Raw genomic sequence first — 23804 nt, forward strand, 5'->3', positions numbered from 1 at the left:
TTGATTCACAGCAGCACAGGGCACACAGCGACAAGCACACATAGGTAGAATAATGTTCTGTAGACCGGCTAAGTAAAGTATCTTCAACCAGTATGAAACGCACAGACTCACAGGGTGTCTGCTTGTCCATTAACTGCTGTAGTCTAAACATGAGATTACTCTGCTTCTAGCCTCTTTGAATTGACTATAAAATCACATTATGGCCATTTGGCTGTTCCTCTCTAATGTCTGTTTTTTTGGATGGCCTATTAGTGCTTGAATGCAGCTGTGAGCAACATTTAACCGCCTCAAGTAGCTGTGATGGCGGCTGGCTGAAGAATTTGGGAGCTCCTGGGCTAGAGGACAGATTCCAGAGACGATGCTACAAAGTCACTGACATCCTCATATTTTAACAAACTGGGCCACTGACCAAGCTGACATTTGATGACTTAGGAATGAGACAGGGCAAAATACATTACACTTAAATAACATTCATTTTGTTAGACTCTGTTAATTGTGCATTAGACCAATGTTGAGACATTTCACTGTTTGTACTGCAGTTTTATCTCTTATTTGCTCTTCACAAACTAAATGAAATCCCCTTAAAGTGCTAAACACACATTAAGTTTTTTTGTCAACTCTGTGAATTTAGCAGAAAGAATCACTTCTGCAAACTCTCCGTGTTTGACTTTCAGCTTTCACCATTATAGCCTCCCATGGTTGACTGGGGCCCAGTTTAACCTTTCGCAGCGGCCTCAGCAACAATGCAGCCTGAGGGTGGAGCAGAGTGTGTGGGGGAGAGGGGATGACATGGTGAAGAGGTAACGTTTGTGATGCTGAGGGCACAGAGGTGTGAAGATAATAGCCCCAGTGGGGAGATATGCAAGGCAGGGGTGCTTTATTAGGCCTGGTCAGTGTGCTGTGAAGGAGTCCTGCATCACGCACAGACACTGAGAGAGTAATCTCCAACTTATTCAGTTTCTACTTTCTGATGGCTTTGGGTCTGACTCTCACTCTCTTTCTCTGTCTCTCAGTCCTTCATCATCCGTTTGCTCAAATTCAGATCTGCTTTTTTGGCATTGCCATCCAGAGTCATTGTAAAGTATCGCTAAACAAAGACTACAGTATAAACTTACTTATTGCAGTTGTATAACGTGTAAAAAACACACAACAAGAGTAGTTTCTTTTTTTTTTTTGTCCACTAACCCCATTTTTTGCGCTGGCAGCACCCATAATCTCAATTTCAGAGCGCTTCTCCTCAGCGTTTACTGTTGCTAGATTACGAAAGTCGTGCAGCAGAACTTCAGTTTACCCAAGTAGTGACTGTTGGGTCTGTTTTGAAATGCTCTATAAGCTTCATACTTGCTTTCATTGAATGTAGTAGCAGCACTACACTTGGAAATTATACCTCGAAAGAATGAGTATGATAACTATGATAACCTCCACCATCGTTGTTGACAAAGTTGGTATCAGAAGTCCCGCTACTTCTTGATTCTGATTGGTCAGTGATGAAAAAGTGTCATTGATGAGCGCGGCGGGTTCCAAAAGTTGATCTGTTTTCAATAAAATCAGCTGACGCTTGGAGCATTTTTGCACTGAGGATGCTGAGCGCTGGAAACGCTGGATGACATTGGGTTTGAATATAAAACAGGCGCTGCGTTAGTGGATAGGATATAAAATGAGGGACAATTTGATGTAAATTCAATTGTTAGAGAATAGAAGAAGATAAATAAACTACAAAACAGAGAGAGGAAGCAGATTTTCAAGATCAGTGTACTCTGTTGTGCTGGTTTCCCTTCAGGCTGTGACATGTTCTTACATACTTTGAGGCTCCTACAGCCATGCTAAACATTTTTCAGCTTTTTTTCCCCCAAAAGGAATGATTGAATTTGCATTAAAGCATTGAAGTTTTATTTTAGTAAAGAATTCAAGAATCTGACACTTGAATACAGGCTGCAGTGTAGCAGGAAGCTTTGCTCTTAATGCTGGCAGAACTCTCAGTCTGTTTTTGTTTAGTTGCCAGGTTTATCCAACAGTCACGATAGCCAGACTTTGGTCACTCACTAAGTGTTTGCCTTTCTCAGTTTTTGCTCGCTTGCAGTGCCCAGATAATCTTCCACTCGGTATTGGTTCAGTGATAAACAGCACAGAGTTCTTCTTGTAGACGTCCAGGGGTTGATGTTTCATTTGCTTTGGCAATAGTTTGGTCGGTCCAGATTGCGTGAGAGTTGTGCAACTGTTCGAGGAGTTGAGGCTCATTCCCAGCTGGCTTGTTGTTTTTTTCTCAGTTTGGCAACCAGGATCTTTGCAGGGATCTTGGGCTTAAGCCCTCATGTGGTGTTGGAATACAATTGAGAAGTTTTAAGTTTCCACAGTGTCCCTGTGGTGTGGATTGAGTCAACCTGACCCAAGAAGTTTGGCATCTTTTTTTCCCGCCTCTGGCAGAGCTCCAAAAGAGAGGAGAAGTTTGAGGCACTGGTAACACCTGACAGAGAGGAGACTGTGGGCCTTATTGAAATGCAAATAAAACTCAGAAAATGCAAACATTATTTTGAATTTATAAGCAATCATTCTTGTTGCTTTGGTTTATGCTTATACTTACAGTGACTTAAGCTAGGTATGTCACTATTTACTGTTTTAAAAAACTAGTCACTTACTTCACATAAGACTGGGGAGCAGTGTTTTGCTACCTTTTCTGACTGAAATTTTTAAATGTATTCATTTATAGCCACAACTATCATCAAAGCAGTATAGGCTCTTTCTCAAACCGGTCCCACTCCACTTTCCCTCATCTGGGGAGTGCAATCCCTTTGTAAGTCACACCCACAGCTGAATGTAGCTCCCTTCAGCAAGGTGGAGAGATCAGCTACAGCTGCAAGCTCAGGGACAAACTCCCCTTATTCTCAAAGTATATTGTCGACTTTAAGACTTTTACATTATTGTGTTATTCGTATCTTGATGAAAGTGGTTTATACATCATATCTTAGTTTATGGAATTCCAACCATGACAAATGATGAACGGCAGTACACATGGTCAGTGAGCCAGCATCAGTGCAGACACTGTTGGAGGCTCCAAAACCCACATTTGGTCAATGTGGGAGATCCTGCATGTGGGCCCACAAATGAAGGGGGAAGTGGAAGTGGGTGTGGGGGCAGAATTGGAAAGGCCCGTTGTCTGTTGAAGCTTTAACCACACCCAACAGTGATGTCACTGGACCCTGGAGTCCACCTGTACATCACTGCAGCGAGGTGAGAAGTGGGACCACTGGAGGTCAGCAAAGATACAATCTCCTGTTAGTATTAGGTTACTCTTAACGCTGTTCTTAAGTGTTTTTGTTGTTCTCTGTTTGAAATTGAAAGAGGAAATTGGTTGTATTTTTCTCAGCCTCTTTTGTTTCCCTTCCCTCTGTTATTGTTCTGTCTTCCTACATCTCACCCACACATTTAATCTCCCTCTCCACCTCTCTATACCCTCTCCATCCTTCTGCCCTCTCATAATTTCCCCCTCTCCCTCTATCTTTGAAATACCACACTCACTATTTCTTGTGTAAACAAACTCCTCACTGGCTCTGGCTCTGTCCTTGACTTTACTTCTCGTTGTCCGTCTTCAAGGAGAGACGGAGGAGGGTGGGGAGAGTCGCTGGAGGGAATCATGTTTCATCATCCAGCTATATGAACTGAGATGAAGCCTGACATCTCCTTTTTGCAGCTGCTTGTCTGCATATCATTGTTGTTTATGACTCACATGGTGCAAAATTCAAAGGAAGGCTCCTTCTTTGGTCATACTTTGGGAAAAGTTCAAGGGACCAAGTCATTACATGCAAGAAAATTAGTCTCAGGCCATCACTGTGGAGGGGGGTGGGGGGGGGATAAACCACTTATCTGTGCAACGTCTGCAGCGAGGCACTTGGCTTTATAAGAAGAGAGGGGATTGGGAGCACTCACTGGTGAGTGGTAGTTGCATGCAGACAAGCAGCAGAGAGGGAGGGGGAAGCACTCACAAAGCTGAGTAGTTTGTGCCGTTTGCCTCCAGAGGGTTCAGGTTTACAATGGAGAGGAGGGAAGCAAAAAAATCTACAAATGGCAGAGCTTCAGCAGCATTCATGACACGATAAAACACCCCAAATGTCTTGTGAAAAACATCAAGTTCTTCTTCATGATCCTCAGCTTCCTCTTTATGGATAAAACACAGACAACCGCGCAAAGTAATGAGAGTAAGAAATTCCTTATTGGGTTGTATGTTTTTAACGTTTTTGGTGATGAAACACTTTGAAGTGAATCTTTGGTTTGGTGTTGTGCTTTTTCAGTGACTCACTAAATCCCATAAGCTGCTGTAGTATCTCTAACGGCCAGACCGGGCTTTCTTTAATCACACCTAGACAGTGACTGTGTCTTATCCTGCAAAGCCTCCTGCTTTGTAGTTTAGGGAAACAACAACAGAATCAATTAGACTGCAAGTTGGGGACATGACATGGGGGTGGAGAGCAGCAAAGAACGGCTGAGACGAGCCATAGAGAGCTACAGTTATTTGAATGAGCAAAGGACACATTAGCTGCACCCATTTTTGCTAATATAACAAGCAATATTCCTGAACTGCCTCTTTTTACACTCTCTAAATTGAAGTGATTTCATAATGGAGGCTGGTAAATTTCTCAGGAGTGCAGACTCAATAAAACAGGGGCAGGTATGTGTGCATTTGCACGATGGAGACACAACAGTGACTCAAGGGCAACCCTAATACACTGCAGAGAATTGAACGAATGAAATGATGATAAGTTATCATTCTCTGCTGGAGCTGCACTATATGAAACCCAAGACGGACTGAATGAAGACAGAGCAGCAGGGCTAAAAAAGTGGAAGGACCCAGATGGGATCCAGTCAGCAGCAAAACAGATCTAAATTCGATTTGATGAGAATTTAAGGTACAGTAGTCTTCATCCCCCTCCAACCCCCGTTTATAGAGACAGAAAGTTGGAGGAAATGCTGAGCGTGTTTGTTGTGAATGAGCGTTGGAGGCCTTCAAGGTGATAAGGCCCTGTAGAGGCCCGGTACATTAATGAATTGACATTACACTAGGATCAATGGTGAAGCTCTCAGGGTCTGAAAAACTGCACTTAATGAAAAGGGATTACTCTCTTAAGATCAAGGTCTTCCACTTCTCTTCTTCCCCTCTCCGCTTCTTTTTCTCCTGCTCTTTTGTATTCTGGTGTTGCCGTCTTTCCTCGCTCCCCCCCACCCTCTCTGAAGAAAACACACACATTTTAATTCTGTGCACAATCTGCCAAGGCTTTCCAATTGAACTGGCTCCAGTGCAAAGTTTATCTGGCAATGTGGCGATGTGTCTTTAGTTGCTCTTTGATTAGGAAAGAAAAGCCTTCATTATGCTAAATAATGCATTTTTGTCTATGGACTCTTGATTGGTGGGAATAATAGTCTTTCTAAAGAACTCTGTCTTTTAAATATCTGATATATGTCTCTCCTTCAGCTTTGAAATGTAGCTGAAAGCAATATAAAATGGATTTAAAATGGCATCCAAGACTCAAGGCAAACAAAACAGCCAAACAAAACATCTGTTATCAAAGTACTCCTGCAGCACAACCCAGCCTTGGACCATTTATCTGCACTGTATGTTCTGTACTGTAAGTTCTAATAATTCATGTGTCTGCAGAACAAAATCCCAACTCATAGATTTGTGGGCTAAAGGCTGATTTATACTTCTGCGTTGAATCAACGGCGTACCCTACGCCGGGGGTCCGCATAGCTCCCGTACCTACGCCGTGGCCTACGCACGTAGCTGACGTGCACCTCCTCCAAAATGTAACTCCCCGTAGAGCCGACGCGGACCGCAAGCTCTGTGATTGGTCCGCTCGGCGGCTTTGTCTTTCCCGCATTTACAACACTTCCGGGATCCCAGACATCGGCCGCACATCGGCCGTGTATTTCATCTCCTCCTCTCTATTCTTCATGTAATCATGTCTGTATGACAAACCGCAACATGTATCAGCTGTAGATTAACATAACACGCTCTGAAACTCTGTGGAAAAGTAAACAGAGATCGTAGCGGGACCGGAAGCAGGCGACCGGCTATCAGAGAGACCGCACTGCCCTCAGGCATTTCAGCGGAGAATTGCTGCGCGACACGGACACACCGACGCACAAGTATGTGGGGCTCATGTCCGCGTCAGCCCCTGCTGCGTAGGGGAGACGCAGAAGTATAAATCAGCCTTTAGTCTGTTGGTTTTAAAAAATAAAGAAAAAGCTGGAGTGCTTTCAATCAGGTTGTAGACAGCTAGATAAAGAAACCATGATACTTTCTGATAGATGTATTACCTTGGTAAGTATTTTCTTAATTAGTTTAATGTCTTAATCATTAGTTTTAAGTTTTCATATAAATAGAACCAGCGATGAAGCAGGAAATGTGTTAGGGCATGGCTTCAAAGTCACCAGCAACCTGTCAACCAAGAAATAGACGGAGCATGGGTATCAACTCTGTTGTTTGAATATGTTAACAGATGTGTCCCAAAAAAAGATGGCGGCAACCAAAGAACCTTACTAGAAGCTTCAAGCTTCTCATTTCCAAGAACCAATGTGTGATATAGTGGCCACTCCACTTCTTCATGCAGCTTTTTCCAAATTAAAGACTCAAAGTTGCATATTTTGAATTAAACTGGCGATTAACAATGTTTTGCCCAGTTTAAGTCCAACTGGTTTGTATTCAAGTGCTTTTATATTCTATTGCTCTGACCAAATATGACTGTCTGCCCTATTAAAACCATTTCTCTCATTCCCTTCTGGTCCTGTCTTTTGCCAAATAAACATCTGAATAAGAAGCAGAGGAAAAAAGGCAGTCCCCTTAAGTTTACATATACAGAAAGAAACAGGGATTCCAAAGGCATAGGCGAAGAGTAACAAATATTTAGGCAAATAATTTTAATCTACCCATCCCCTAATTTTGACCCCTTTCCGCAAAAAAACTCCCATCACTACTGTTGGTTACACATTGGTCTTATCATGCCTAGAAATCTCAGTGAAAAGGTTAATGGGAGTGAATTGAAGTGGATTATGATGCTGGAGTTGTTTGAGGATGTTTTATGAATGAAGTGAACAGCGGACTTTACTGTAATGGTGATAAATCCAATCATACTACGCTCTGTAAACATGGTACTATAGTACCGCTTGAATCCACGGGCATCTATATAACACACTTCATTCGCATCATTGTATTTACTTAATGAGTTGCACTGTAAGCATGCACAGGCCGGTACTGTGTACACAGTGAATCCTCCTCACTTGGTCATCTCTCTGTCTCTTTGACTAATGAACCACAATACATTGCCATTGCCTCGCACACTTTTCTGCTTGATTTCACATTTCTTCTTACCTCTTTGAAACCATTAGTTGAGACCGTTGAAACTCTCTGCATGTGTGTGTGCATGTGTGTGTGCTTGTGTGTGTGTGTGTGTGTGTGTGTGTGTGTGTGTGCCCTTTACGTACACGGAGCACCAAACCCTCACCTGCTATGAATAATTGATCTGCTGAATCTAGGGCGCGTGAGGTTTGTATGCAAGGCGGCAGCTGCTGCTGAGGAGGGTACCTTACAGTTTGTTTTAAGAGGAACATGTAAGGGGATAGCTGGAGGTTGAGAGTGCTGAACTGGAAAACGCTACCTCTCAGTACAGGTACAGGTCTATATACCGCAGTGAGGACTCTGGAGCAAAGCAGGCAAGCTCTTAAATCATTTAGCACAGAGGCTTTTAGAGGCATGTTCTGTAGCGAATATGTTGTATTTGTCTCCGAGGTTTGAGAATGTCATTTTCTACACGTCAACATGATGCAATTTTAACCAGGGGTTTGAAGTAGCCAAATCAGGACTGAGACTTTGAGTCACAACAATATTGGAAACGGGATGACATGGTGGAAAGGAGGTTGTTGACATGTCTGAGAGTTGGCAGAACACAATTTATTTTCCATACTCATGGTGGATTACCAAACAGCAGCACAATAACAACCCAGGACCAAAGAAAGGGGAAATCTGTCTCATGAATCAAGATAAATTATTCATGTTAGCACATAGCTGGAGGTAAGTCATGCATTAAACTGCTCCGAGGCCAACCTAACAGGGATTATAGTGTTAAGGTGGACAGGTTTCTGAAATGCAGAGCTGAAAGAGACTAATTGTGGGGTCCATCAGAATGCTATTACACTGATTGTAACCTTAAGCTTATAGCTATATTTTTGGTGTCACTGGAGGAATCCCAGTAGAAGAACTAAATCATTTTCTCCTTCTTTGGCCACTCTGCTCTGATTTTCTCCAACACTGTATTAATTTACTAATCCATGGGGAAATTTCACAATTTTGTTTGGCCCCTCGTACAGAAACTTCAAAGCTCGGGGTGAGCTTTTAATGATTCAATGCTCTGCTCTGATTCCTCATAAGGCAGATGCTCGCCGACACAAGGCTTGTTACCAGGCTCTGTGGTTCCTAGATTAAGTGCAGCACCAGTGCATTACTACTCTTTAAAATAACCCCTCTCTGATACTCTCCTCATGCTACGTTTATTAAGCTAACTGGAGTCAAAACAGTTCAACTTGTATCTGTTTGCTGTTTTCCAACTCCATCTTTCTGCTTGCTGTCACTGCATCACAACAACTCAGCTGTCACCCTGTCAGAGACACACAATGATTGGCTGTGCTGCACTCTGTCACTGACATACATGGGCATGATTGAACAAGACGCAGTGACTGGACGAGCCAGGGAGAGTGACAACACTCCAGCCTGCTGCTGAAAGCTGTGAACTCAGTCCCGTAATTGTGTTTGTAATGTGCGAGACAGAATGTGATTGGCGTGTTCTGTAGGAGTCTTGCGCTCTTTGTGAGATAGCCTTAAATGACCTTGAACGAACTAAATAGTTAATTCCCATTAGGGTTACATTCTATGTATCATGAGTGGAGTTGTCTCAGTCTCAGCTCCTTGTGTTGTTGAAGCTCCCTCACTTTTCCTGTGATGTTTCCTCCTCTGTCTTTTCTTTGCTGGTGACTGCTCAGCTATTCACCATGAATCAAAAGTTTTGTTCTCTATAAGTAACTTAAACGTAGTATCAAAAAATCCTCCTCTTTGTTTACCCATATAGAATGCTAACTGAAACTAGCATTTTTGCCACAGTGTCAACAGGTAGAGGTGAAATGTTCCAGACTCTGCTCTGTGGATTGATCCGATCAGACGCCTGGGATAAGGTTGCACCTGGAAAGACTTCATGTTCGGGAATAAAACCCTGTTGCCATGTGGTTTGGACCAATCAGAACAGAGTATTTTACACAGCTAGGTAAAAAGTTTGAAAAGTCAGTTATTGGTTTCAACAACAGTTAAATGTAATTCATTCAACTTTTTCTGAAGCTAATGTTAAAACATGTCAGTTTTGTGTGTGATAAAGAGATTCTCACTCTAAATCTTTAAAGTTTATGCTAGTTACTTTTTAGTCATTTTTGTAATTTATTTAAAAGCGTAAATGTAACCACCAACTGTATTTTTATCTTCAGGAGCATTTGCTAGCATTTGTCATTCCTGAGGTATTACAATGTTGAACATTCAACTCACAATAAAATAAACACTATGAAACACCTGTGAGGAACCTGAGCTGTGATTAAAGCTGGGGTTGGCAGTCTCGGAAAACTAGCATGAATTTGAATGTAGCATTTCCTCAGGACTCCTTCTAACCCCTCCCCTCCTCCCTCAGAGCTCCTCCAAAATGACGCCCCCACCCCACCCAACCCCCACTCACATGCACGAGCGCCGCTGGCTGATTCAAAAGCGGTCCTCACCAAAACATTATCATAGTGAAAGTTAAAAACAAAAATAAATATGGCTGCTGTTAGTACTCACAACTGTCATTCTAGCATTATCCAGTTGTACCAGTGGCACGATATCAGGAGAAAAGTTATAACACATATAAAACTGTAACAGCTCTACTGTTTGTTAAACGTGTTCAGTGTAGATGTTCTTAATTCCTACAGTGTTGACAGTGAGTGAATGCATCAGGAGAGGTGTAGAGTGTGTGAGCTGGAGAGAGGAGAGACAAGAGAAGAAGTTCTTCATTCATTCAAACATTGATTGTTGTTTTGTTGGTTGTCGTGCTCACGGTCGACAGTGACCGGTTAGTAAAGCTCAACGTGTTCACGAATCGGCTCGTCATCACTACAGATACATATACATTTTCTGTCGGACTTAATAAATGTCATTAATTCTTCTGCTTGTCAGAGCCCCCGTGGTGAGAGCTTTTTAGACTCTGATCCGGACTACAGTCCTGAGCAAAGCACCTCATCTGGTCAGAGGGGACAGGCCCGAGGTCGAGCGAGAGGGGCAGTCAGTAGAGTCAGGGGAAGCAGAGGCAGGAGACGGGGAAATGTACGTGCAGGAGGCGGGCAGAACGGCAGGACGGGATTTGAATGGTTTAAAATTTTGGCAGCCAAAAAATGCTGATTGGTTGTTGTTTTCCCAGGTTTACTCTGGCTGTAGATAGCAGCTTTTCTTCGCTCTTTTTTATGAACACATTATGTATTGATTGCCATCAGGACATATAGATCATTTTAACCAGTATAACAAAAAGTGTATCTAAATCTGATTACCAACCCCAGCTTTAATCTGCTGATTGGTTAAGTGTAAAATTTGCAGACATTATCAATTCACAAAGAATAATTTTACAGAAATGTACAGCACCGAGGGTGTTAAAGGAGAAAATTGTCTTTCCTGTATATTCATTAAATACATTTTGCTGGAATTTTCCACCTGTTGTGATAATGACATGGTCTAGCAGGACAGTTAATGCCTCCAGAATATAAGATGACACTGATTGTAACTTGTATATTGTGAAACAGACTGTAAACATTACTCATGACATGCATTTCAAGAGCTTTTGCATTATATGAAATACCTTCAACCATGAAAGAAAATTATTAGCCACTCCACTGACGGGAATTGCATTATAAACGCTCTATATCACTTGCGGAACTACATATGGATACACTGGGATGATTTATATCAGTTTGCAGAGCCATTAGTTTAGTTTGGTCTGCGCTGTGCTACACCGCCACAGGGAGTGCAATATATTTGAATCATTTGGCTTTGTGCTGTCATGATGAATGAATGTAGTTGGTGGCTGATAGTCTTGCCCCCAACAGCGGTGATTTTGGTGATTGTGCCGGTGTATATTTGTGCATGGATGGAAGTGGGTTTACATGCACACCGTGTGACATTTATAAACGTTCAACAGAATGCTGTGAGGGTGTGAAGGACCAGCGGGTACAGATGCGCCAGTGAATGTAAGCAAGTGGAATTAGCGCCTTCTAGACATCCATTAAGCTTGTTAATTAAAATGTAGGTAGCACACATCTGTGGGACGCTCAGCCATCAGAAACCTCCTCCCTGCCTGCATGCTTCCCAGCATCCTGCAGCTCCATCTTTAAAATAAATGAGCTCTATTCACCTGCACACATCACAAATCCCTGCTTTATTCTGTACATGCTCCATATGGTGCCGCATGTTTTGCAGAGTTATTTTTAGCCCCTCTGATTCCTCATCCTGAGAAACACTGCTGTCACTCACGTCATCTCTACCTCTTTCATGCCGAACTTTCCTCTAGTTAGCTTGCTCACTTTTATATGTTGTTTATGTGTTTGAAAGGCACTTTTAGAAATGAGATCCTCATCTTTCTGCAGCAGTGACTGTCTGCAGGTGGGAGAAACTTCAGTTAGAATTTTCTTCACAGACGGTTTATCACCACTTCTTTTTTTAACTTTCTTTTTCTCTCTTTTTGTCCGGTCCCAAATTGTGAATCTGATGAGATTTATCGACAGGGCTACCTCACTGACCCGCCCCTGCTGCTCACAATATCAAACAGCCATCAAACAGCTCTTAGCTGACATAAATATCAATAAAGTAGGGAACACGCTGGTCCATTTAACCCCGACATGACTTGGCACTCTGCTTGCCAACCTGCTATGTGACTGGGCTCCAGTTCTCACCTGTTCTCTCCGCTATTTCTGCCCTTCTGTCTCGACAGGACGGCAATGAAAACAAACATGGAGCAGTTTGGCCCTTGAAGTGAAGCCAACCTGACTAGAGAATGGAAATCATAATGAATTGGTAGAAACAGAGAGCATACTTTGAAGGCAGCTGAATGTGTGCAGCACTGGAAAAAGCCAAATTCATATGGTATTGTATGTCGAATTGAATCAAATCAAGTTATCCCAGATCACAACATATCATGTTGTATCATATAATACCGTATCGTATTGCATCACACTACACTTTCACAGCACACACTATTTAGGGACACAGATCAAGGAACTGAATCTGAACAGCCCATGGAGTACCGGTCTGAGCAGAATTATGATGTCAGTGTCTGAGCATTTTTCCAATATCCTGAATCTTCAAAGAATAAAAGTTTTTATTATGAGGTAGAGTGATGAGGTGAATCAAGGTAAAAGTTGATCGATTTCTCTCAAAGAAAATCGATATCAATCATAAAAGAAAAGATGGAGAGAAAGAGGCAGAGAATCATTTTTGGAAAGTCTAATGAGGATTTTCAAAATGACTGCTCACACTCAGCATCAGGAAGACACCCTGATTATTTTGTAAATTCTCTGTTTACACAAATTACACAACCAGTTCTTTGTGACCTAATTTCTTCCCATTGTGAAAGCATTAGATATGAGATGAGACCAGTTATGATGCTGCGCCAACACAGACACACACACACACAGACACACACACACAGACACACACACACACACACACACACACACACACACACACACACACACACACACACACACACACACACACACACACACACACACACACACACACACACACACACACACACACACACACACAGAGAGAGAGAGAAACACACAGCAATTTCTCAGTTTGTTGATGCCTCTGCAACAGAGGAATTTAACCGCAACGTGATATATTTCTGATATATTTCTTTTTTTCTTCTGCATTTCCAAGAGATCTCAGCATTGTCATTGTTCTCTCTCCCATTTTCGTTTCACTCTCTAGCAGAATAGTCAGGGAACCTTATGAGGCAATATTGCCTGCAGTGGAGCCGGGGCATGGCAAATGAGACAAAATCTATAACATTCTGCAGAGGGCTGTGAAGGAAAAAAAACAACAACAACGAAAAACAAATATTCCCAGGCAGAAGTGTTGCCGCTCACGGCTGCTGGCAGGAGTGTTGGTGTGTGAGTTTGTTGTTCAGTCAGAGAATAATGGCAGTAATCAGTGCTTTTAACAAGTCAACAGAGACATTCTTTAAAAATGGTAATGAAAACAGCTTGCGTTTGTGCCATTATTGCTGTTTCTTCATCCTTTAAGAATAAACACTTGAATTTGTGCTTTTGTTCCCACATTGTTAATTAAAATAAATATGCAATCATTGACCCGCACTGGAAATGTCAGAAGCTGATGTTCTATTCAGAGGATGACTGTGAAAACAAGTCTTATATAACTAATTTAAACAGGAAACGATTTTATGTAAAACTTATCTCCCCTTAAATGTTACGCCTTTGTGAAGCATTGAATTGTTAATATTGTCTGATTTTTTTCCTGTATATTAAATGGTCTGAACACAATAACAAAGTCCTGTAGTGAAGACACGTGCTGTAAGCAAGACTTTTAAAAAACTAGCTGTCAATGTACAGATACATCGACCAAATCAGCTGTACTGAATACTAACACTGGAATAGAGAAGAGAAAATGACTGACAAGTTGTTTATTTTTTTCCTCTGCTGTTTACACTGGGTTGATTTTATATAGAGACGTTGAAAAGTATTATAAAGTTCAATCAAGCATTTCTTGAAGGGATAACAGGAAAACAAATGGCCAAAAACAGGGACCATGTCGTAACTGCAAAGGTTTTATTTATTTTTTTAAATGAACAGCTTTTTTTAATTTTTATTTTATTTTTTGTTATGCATTATAGTAATATTAAATGTGATGCCCTTAACTTACATAAGCAAATGAGACCATCAGTATAAAGATTGAATATTTCTATGTGCGTACAGTTGACTAAACGTCATCCCCCTCATTAGTTGGCTGCAGAATTACTTACCAGTCAAGGAAATTATTAATGATTTTATTACTGTTGGCCCACAATGACGACCATATGTCGTGTCTAAGCTGCAGCTCAGCTACCCACCACTAGCCAGGGATTAAGCCTGGGTTCTTCTATAATGCTTTTTTTATTTTCCATGGAAGATGTTTTTTAATAAATGTTAAATTTAAAGGTAAAAAGGATGAGATATTTTGTTAAAAACATTATTTACATAAAGATAAGATGTCCTGCTTTGTCCGTTAAAGCCAAGTACACTGAAAGTTTTCGCCCATTGATGCATGATTCAAAGTTTACAAAAAACATTACGTTCATCTCTGATGGATTATTCCATTTTGTACAGTGTGTTAGTTATTAAACATATACATATAAGAGGTATACATGTCAGGAGAAACATATTCAACACAGTAAATGAAGTAAGTTAGGCTCATTCTGACAGCTGTGTTACATATGACAGAGATGTTTGGTGTTAAAGCAGAACAGATATTTACCAGTAAATAAATCCCTCATCTTTCCATCAGATGACCTCAGGTGAAAGGCATGTGGCATCAACTATGGGTTGCCAACATTTTTATCTGTGGCATAGTTACTCTCATTGTTATTTTGTTTTTCTTGAAAGGGGCAAAAAAACACGCTCTCATACCTGCCCTTTCAAAATAAATAAAATTACATTTTTAAAAAACAGAATAAAGGGCACTTTGGATGTCAGGAGCAGAAGAGCAGGTGCTGAAGCACCCTTAACTCCCCCTCTCTATGTAACAGCAGTGACAGCACGTTCAGCTCCACTGGGTGATATTGACACTGCCTACATTCAAACAATACTCCTCAGAAGAATGAGCCAGTAAGTCAATAATCCACTGCATTGCTTTAACATTAGAAACCAGGGTTTGCATGAACATGACTGTAAACAGAGTGCAGAGTGAGCAGAGGCATTATTTAGAAACAGCAGGAGCGAAACGCCAAGGTGCTTATTGAGGTCTTTGGAGAGACACAGGAAATTGAGTTTGTCCAGTCTAATGATGGGCAGAGTCACGCAGCTCTACAGATGAACCATTTCCCTCCTATTAGCAGAGATGTGTTATTCATGAGGGCAAATCTGGTGTGAACTATGCTTCACTGATATTCTACACAGTCACTCAGCAGTCTGTCAAGGGACCCAGGCCATTGTGTTGTATTCATTTATTTATCTATTTCCGTTTCTACACCCACAAAGAAAAAAAGGAACTTGCTGATGACGGGTTCGTCGGGTCAAACGTGATTCTCTGGCTATCAATAGCATCTGTCATCGCTAATCATTAGGGAGGAGAATGGGGGGTTGGGTGGGCAGAGACTTGGAGGTGAAAGACTTTTTGAAGAGAGTGTTAATACACAGCTCAGAAAAAGCTGCGCTGCTTCCTTTCCAAAAACACATTATCTCCCTTTCAGAGCCTCTCCTTTATTCTGCCAAATTCCAATAGGCACTATTGGCATGTATATGCTCCTTTGTGTCCAAAGCTATTTATATAATACAATTTGAGCTGAATGGCTTATTGTGTGTGTGCACAATGCAGTTATGACACATTAATTTCTTACTTTTTCATTTGGGGACAGCAGTCCTACACAATACTTGTTTATTCCTACGTGATGGAAACAAGTTGCCCTTTTCAAAGCTCTGTAAACAAGACTCGTTCAGCCTTTTATGCTTGTCAAACCAACATGATCCATCTTATTCATTCCCAAACTTGATTCAAGTGTCGTTGCCTGAAAGCACATGCCTTTGTAAGTTTGCAGTGATTTGAAACATTCATACTTGATTTAAACCTCATGTAGTATTTCTGGGACACAGTGCTGTGTTGATACACATGTGCTTCTACGTTAACACCTGTATTCTAAGTAGTGTTTGGAGATGTGAACCCACCGGTGCTGAGATCAGTGAGTTAGCAGGTGTTATAGTCTCCAGTGGAAGTGCGTGTTCTGCCAGCTTCAAAAGAGAGCACACATGCCCTCAGCGTGGTTGAAAACAAGACAAGCGGTGTCTGCTTCTCCCTCGTCACTCAATCTGCATGTAGAGAGAGAGTGCATGAGCTACTTTGAGTATCTAAAGAGTGCTCACATCATAAATTCACATCATCTAAAGCCTCATCAGGGATGGAGTTAAAAGATTTTGTTCACAGGGAAGGAAAAGAGAAAGATATTACACCTAGTATCTGCCATGTTTTTTTTGTCTCACTGGTTTTCTCTGCAAATTTAGCGACACAGAAAAAAACAGCCATTTTGTAAGAGTGGATTAAGCAGGGTAAAGAATCTATTACTTTGTCCTGACAAGATGAGGAGAACGAGAGCAGAGCAGGCGCATCCTGATGTGTCCAACGTGATTAGCAGATCACTGATTCAAATTGTCTCACTATCTCGGCAGCATCTACATTCCCTCGCTCTGCCTGTGTATCACACTTATCACTGTCTATCTCTCGCCGGCTTGGATCATTTTCCTGTTAGAAATCTGCTACTGTAATTCTATTGACATGCATGAAGTGAAGCTTTAATGGAAATACTTTAAGGCCTGGAAAAATATAATCACTGGAGTGAGCGGAGGATCAGTTTTATGAATAATGGAACCTGGTGGATGAAGTCCTGTTAAGGCCTGTGATTGATATCGTTGGTATCCCTGAACAAATGTAAGAGCAAAATTGTATTTGTTTTTCATAAAACTGCTTTATTTTTGAGGGTCAGCAGCCTAATACAATAACGTCAAATACCTCAAACCAAATAACGTGGCATCTTAAGTGCCTGCCGGTTGCTGAAATGTTCCTTAATGAGTTGCTGGAAATAATCTCAGTCTATGTTTGCTTATTTATTTGATAAATAAAGGAAATCATCTTTCCAAAGAGCAAAATGAAAACATTGGTGTCTATTTACTCAGTCACTGGGTGTCATGCTCGACATGTGGAAATGCTAAGTAGATCTGCATGGCGAGAAAGGACTCAAACAGCTTTCTTGTTTGGTCTTGAGAGTGTGAAAAATTGCCAGTAATAAACAAAGGATCCATGTACTGAGGTCACAGCATTATAAGAAGAGTCTAAGTAAAGCAAAGTCCTGTAGTAGTGTGCCAATGACATGTCATGGTCTCCTGCACAATGTATTTACTTGCATTCCAGCACACATAAATACTCACGTTGAGGCTTTTGACAGTGTTCAACCGTGAAGAATCGCCTCATTTATTGGGCACATTTCTGATTTGGGAGGATGCATGCGTTCCCATTGTTGCCCAGTGGTGGGGCTTAACAAATAGGATTAGATCCGTGCCCGGGAGAGCACACTTCTGTTCAGGTGACACACACCGCTTCATGCTCCGGCTCTGCAACTAGACACAGAGAATTACTGCAAAAGGTCAGTGGAGTCAGACGCTGAATGTCACAGCTTAGCAACAGTTTGGCAAGAAAATATATTAGATAAATACGCTTGTCTCTTGGTGGAGAGTAATTCTGCAGCTCCTGAATTTCCAGCATAAAGGACCCAGGATTGCGGGGCGAGTTAAAAGGCAACAGAGGCGTATCGATTGGAGGGCAGTGAATCAGGCCGTCACCACGCTGTGAATAATAAATTGAGTAGAAGACAGCCAGGGGTTTGTCAGATGGAGCATTCATGATGGGCTGGGAGTTGTGCTCATTTCAGATGAGACTGTGGATAAGTCACATTTCCCGTCTAAAGGATCTGGGGAATCATGTCACTGATCAGAAAGCGCCTCAGAGCAGCTTACTACAAGTTTAAATAAGCATTCCACGGCCCATTTAACAACACAAAAAGACTGATCACAACTTCTACTCTCTGCAAAGTAGTGCCAATGGACTCAGGGAAGGGATAGGGCTCTTAATAGCACATGTCCCAAAGGTAGATGAATACCGGAATGTGTGAAATAACCGAAATAGCTGCATATGTGTCGAATCTGGCAAGTATTACACCAGAGATCCAATCAGCTTTACAGAGAAATCTTGTGACTCACTGGAGCAGGTGTTATTGTTAGCTCTCTTCAATGCTCATTGTGGGCCTAAATACACTCCATGGATTTGGGCAATAAACTGTGTCAGAGGAGGTCCATATGTGATGCCCAGACATGCAATAACGGGGGAAATATTACACAGACTACTAAGCAGCAAATATTCTGATGTTACCTAGAATCCAAATTTAAGCTCATGACAAAATTGTGGTTATGAAGCAGATTGGAATTACCATAATATCTGGAATATAAGTCGCAGTAGTAAGATGCAGCCCGAAGGCTCACAGCGGGAAAAAGGCTTCAACTGTGAGTCTGCATGAAGGCTTACTTGTGTTCAGCAACTTGAAGTTTCTGCACAGCTGTGTAGCTCTTTCTAGTACTACCTGCTTTCACCATGCTGCAAGCTATTGCACGTACATGTACGGTACCTAGTATGGTAGTCGAGTGTGGCCTCCGGTAGAGTTCATAATTATGAGGCCACTACCCTCACTTGATCACAGTTTACTTTAAATGCATACTTTTGACCCAATGAAGGAGGAATGCTGTCAAAAAGTTGCACCACTAGTATGGTCCACCTTCCTTTGTATTCATCTTTCTTTTATGGTCGCTGGCTTCTGAGTGTCATCTTCTGGGTAAAATACCAACACACAATTTATTACCTCTATCTCTTCATTCTATGCTAGTATAAAGGTCCCACCAATGTGAAGGTCATAGCCAACTTTAAGATGACAAAAAAAGTGGCAAAGAGACCAACAGTGTAAAGATCCATATTTAGATCTGAACTCTGTCCTGGTGGGTCAGTATCAGATTACTTGATTAAGCTTTTCTGAAACATGAGTTTGTCCAAATCTGCAAATAATCGGTCAGCAGGGGGCGCCCTAGTAGTTATAACCGAAGATTTTGCGTCATTTATTCTTGAAAGTTGGTATTTTGGGGAAGCAGTTTGGCCAGTTTAGGTCGCTCGCCCCATGTACAGAGGCTTTAGCAGTGAAGCGGCCAACCCAGGTTCATTTCCAACCTGGGGCCCATTTTCCACATGTCACTCCCCACTCTCTCTCTTTTGATTTCTTTCCACTGTCCCATCTTTGAGAAAGGCAAAAATGCCTAAAAATAAAACTCTAAAAAGAGAACGCTGATCTTTGTGGTTTAGAGTGTCATACCTAACAACTATAACATTGATTTCTGTGAAACTTGAAGACCAAGGTGACTTTTATGTTGTCTATATCTGCAAGTTTGACATTTATTAAAACACCCGCAGATCTTATTCTCATCAGCCACAGGATTTCTTGTTTGTTTTTTGTGCTATTTAGCAAATGTAGCATGTAAGCTAAGATGAAGAACATGGTAAACATACCACTTAAATTAATCTTGTTAGCATTGTTTTTGGAGGCGTGTTATCATGCAGAAGCTGAAAGTTTCTGTCATTTCTTCCTTTTCCAGTGTTAAAAAATAAGAAGCAAAATCAATGCAGTTGACATGACCCTGTACTCAATATGCTTTCCTTTTTTCTTTCCCTGTCTGTGTCTGTGTGTGCTGACTGCAGGCTGCGGGCTGGAGTTCCTGCTGGTTCTCTGTGGACTCGAGTTTTCCTGGTCCTGCCCCCGTCACTGTATCTGCTACACTGCACCAAGCACAGTCTCCTGCCAAGCCCACAACTTCCTGTCTGTCCCTGAAGGCATTCCTCCTGACAGTGAGCGCATCTTCTTACAGAACAATAAGATCCATCGCTTACTTCGGGGTCACTTCAGCTCCAACACGGTCACTCTCTGGATCTACTCCAACAATATCACGTACATCGAGCCCTCCACCTTCCACGGCTTCACGCTGCTTGAGGAGCTGGACCTGGGAGACAACCGTCACCTACGCTCTCTGGCTGAAGACACCTTTCACGGGCTGAGTCGGCTTAATGCGCTGCACCTGTACCGTTGTGGGCTCAGTTCACTCCCTAATAACATCTTCCAAGGCCTCAGAAACCTGCAGTACCTTTATTTACAGGTAAACTAGAGATAGAAAAACTTGTATTCCTTGTACAGCAAAACTCTGAGTGTTTCTTTTCCAAAAGAACAAAATTTGAACTAAGACATGATTTATGCAAATGTATTCCAAAACAAACCATGTAGCCTTATTCTAAATTACATTGCAGAATTACCATCAGGTCAATTAATGTCTTTGCTTCCTCATTGCTTTGAGTGACAAGCTTGCAGTTTTGTTTTACATCAGCAAACAGCCTTACCTTTATCTGAAGTTTTTAATCTATGGTGTCTAAGCCAAAATTGTTCCACACATCACTGCTCAGACAGTTCAGTATCATGATTATTCATTCAGCACTGCTTGCTAGTTTTCAGAAGGCAGTAGGGCATGCAGTAAGTCAGATGGACAGTGCATCTTAGGAATGCCTCCCGCTGGAGTACACTGCGCAGCCTGTTGTGTTCATTCATTCGGAATTTTAAATTGCACAGATGATCACAGATTGAAACTACCTCTGATTCACAAAATCTTTTCCTATTATGTGGAAACAAGATGCATATAATGTTGTGATTGTGTGCTCTTTATGCTTCCCCAGGATAACCATCTGAAGTTCCTGCAGGATGACACATTTATGGACCTCCACAACCTGAGCCATCTGTTCCTGCATGGGAACCGTCTGTGGAGCGTCAACCAGAACACCTTCAGAGGGCTTCGAGCCCTAGACCGACTGCTCCTGCACCAAAACCAGATTGAGTGGGTTGACCGCCTGGCCTTTCATGATCTGAAACGTCTCACCACTCTCTACCTGTTCAACAACTCCCTGATACAGCTGTCTGGACAGTGTCTGGACACTCTGCCCGCATTGGAATACCTGCGCCTGAATGACAACCCCTGGTCGTGTGACTGCAAGGCCCTGTCGCTATGGGAATGGTTGAAACGTTTCAGAGGTTCTACATCTTCAGTGGGCTGCCAGGCCCCAGCTGATATGTATGGAAAAGATCTCAAAGAGCTGCGCAAGGAGGACTTCCCCAACTGTTCGCCGACTGTACCGAACTCTGAGTCCAGAGCCCAGACTAACAATTTATCTGGCACGGTGAATCCGTCCATGAATCGTGGTGTAGTGGTGGGCTCTGGAGGGCAGACCCACCTAGTCCAGCCTTCAAGGCCTGGTCGTTCTCGGAACTGCACAAAGCCTCGTACCAGGGGGAGCAAGGGGAAGGGTGACAATGAGGTTCACTCAAAGGAGGTCATGGCAGACAAGGAGGATTCCTCCCCAGATTTCACAGAAGGGGGGAAACATGACCACACATCCCCAGATGGCACCGTCACACGGAGGAAGCACAAGTGCACTCCCCGGACCACTGTCCGCCCCCCTAGTGGGGTTCAGCAAGCCAACAACAGGGCAACGTTATCCCACTCCTTACTACACATCCCTGCCCTCTTTGTGGCCTTGTTAACGACAAACATTGACAACATCCTCCGCTGACCTTTAGAGGATTTGGCTAATCACAAAAGACAGCCCTCAGACCCTCTCTTGCTCCTGCACTACAAGGCCTGTGTGTCATTTATGTATGTGTGTGTGAGTGTGATTATATGTGTAAATGTTGTGTAGGGAGCTTTATTGTTCAGACTCAAACAGGCATCAAAGCATCAAACATCTACAACAGAAAGACTCACAGCACAAAAACTGAAGGGACTAAGGGTCAGTGAACGACAGAAAGATTATCTGCGACCAAGCTTGCACTGCCACTTCTGCCAGTTTGATTTCATTTCTTCATGATCTTGTGTTTTTTTTTTTCACTCAACCAGAGCTCCAATGACCAAAATCTGGTAAAAAAAAATCTGAAATTAAGGATGAGCTGACAGAGCAAACAATGACAATTTGTTAGCTAGTTAGCTCAGAGACTGAAAGCTAAGTGCTCCGTTCAGCTTTAATCTTCAGCTCGGTTTGTAAATTGTTAACAAGAAAGTAAGAAAATGGACAGTTGATGACATTGTTTCACCATTTCTGCCTATTGTTATTTTTCTATTGCATCTTGTGCTAACACGTCAAACAATTGGGTTTAAGAACGTTTCTCTTAAGCTAAGAGGTGAAGTGTTTGCATGGCAATAAAATGTCAGTCTTTTCAGACGTAGGAATGTGTCATTTTCACAACACAAACAAATCTACAGCCGCTGATGTTTTACTGCTATCGACAGAGCGACCAGTTAGCTTGTACGCTGTATGAAGCAGTAGCAAATGCTAACTCCTCTCTACACATTGCTGGCTTTTTTAAAAGTATTTTACCAACTCTTCTGCCCATTTAGCTACTCTCATTGGTATCCCATTTGTACACACAGATCTGCTCCCATCCTCATTTACACTACGTCTATCCTTCTGTGCAACTGAATATTAAGCTGCTAATTGTTTCAAGATATTGAGAACTGCCATGCCCTGATTTCATTTGCTTGGTAAACAATGTGCGTCTCTGGGAGATCAAGCTGTGAATATTGAAGAGTCTGTCTATATCTTGTGTCAGATGTTGTTCATATGATTTTTGTAAGACACAAAATGGACCTAGAGAAAGATCCCCCCGCTGCAGGGCCAACAGGAGCCTTTGAGATCGAGGGTCTAACGGGGCTTTCTCAGCTTCTCAGTGAGGTTGTGCTGAACTGATCCCTCCTCTGTGAGAACAAACCTTCCTCATTGAGAATGTGTGGAACACATTTTTTTTCTTGATCACTAAAGCTTCAAAAGGAAGACAAGGACAAGACTTGAGAGAAAAAAATGTGTTTCTGTGTACCTTAAATGACTCGTGATCGAGAAAAGATGAAAAAAATACATGAAATGGAGCATGGACGAACAGGGATCATATTGAGGGAGTTGCGCCTCTCTATGAACTGATGTGATTGTCCATGGATGTGGGGACTCAAGACCAAGACAATCGCTTCTGAAGTAACAAGGAGATGCGATACAATGTGGATAAAGAGATGAATAAATACAGGACATCCTACTTCAGGAGCTTTTGTGCCTCCCTTAAACCTACCAATAAGATGGTGTTTGTATCAATGATGTGAACTGTACCACTATCAAGGAGACATGCGGACTCCTTGCAGTGCTGATATTAATCATTTCCTGTATAACTATCAGAAAAACAATATCAGTGACATTGATGATGATAACAGGGTTATCTGCTCCTCTTGTCAGGAGGAGTCTTTTGACTTTTTAATTTGCTGGTGATTTGTTTATTTTACGTATTTTTCATGTTATATTTTTAGAACCGTTTTTATTTGTTAATGCACAATTATTCACCTCCATATTACTTGTTTGACTGTATGCCTATATTCATCTTCCTTATTTGCCATTATTCAATTGTTCAGTAAGTTACCATCAGAAAACAACAGTACAAAAATGTTTATAAAGATATTAAAATCTATATCTTCTTATGTCTACCGTTGCAGTCTGAGTCTGTTTATTGCAGCAGTTCATAGGGTTTGTTTGGTGAATATAAAAAGCATGCCCAGTCCCTTTTTCTTGCCTTTTTTTTTTTTCATTTAATTTGCTGTATCTATAGCAGAAAATGATTCCATCTGCAAGATTTATTTTCTTTCCCCTCTTGTTTCCCCCTCTATCTTTGCTTTAGTTTGCAATTTGTTTCCCCTGAAACAAAACAGACGCTGCTGGCTAAACTGAAAGTGCCTCCTTCACAGATCTCCTCTTACTGTACACGTGTGATTTATGTTTGGTTTAGTCTAAACATTTCCAAATGGAATAACAAAGGAGAAAAACACAT

General features: G+C 41.8%; 1 protein-coding gene across 1 annotated transcript in view; it reads left to right on the plus strand.

The window, feature by feature from the left end:
* rtn4rl1b (reticulon 4 receptor-like 1b) overlaps positions 1–23464 on the plus strand; it is a 166108-nt gene extending 142644 nt beyond the window's left edge. The window contains exons 2-3 of the mRNA XM_034701884.1: positions 19607–20058; positions 20627–23464. Coding sequence (XP_034557775.1) covers positions 19607–20058; positions 20627–21517 — 1343 coding nt within the window. The 3' untranslated portion in view covers positions 21518–23464. The remainder of the gene's footprint in view (positions 1–19606; positions 20059–20626) is intronic.
* The last annotated feature ends 340 nt before the right edge of the window (positions 23465–23804 follow it).

Source organism: Notolabrus celidotus, chromosome 14 (assembly GCF_009762535.1).
Source record: "Notolabrus celidotus isolate fNotCel1 chromosome 14, fNotCel1.pri, whole genome shotgun sequence".
Taxonomy (NCBI): Eukaryota; Metazoa; Chordata; class Actinopteri; order Labriformes; family Labridae; genus Notolabrus; species Notolabrus celidotus.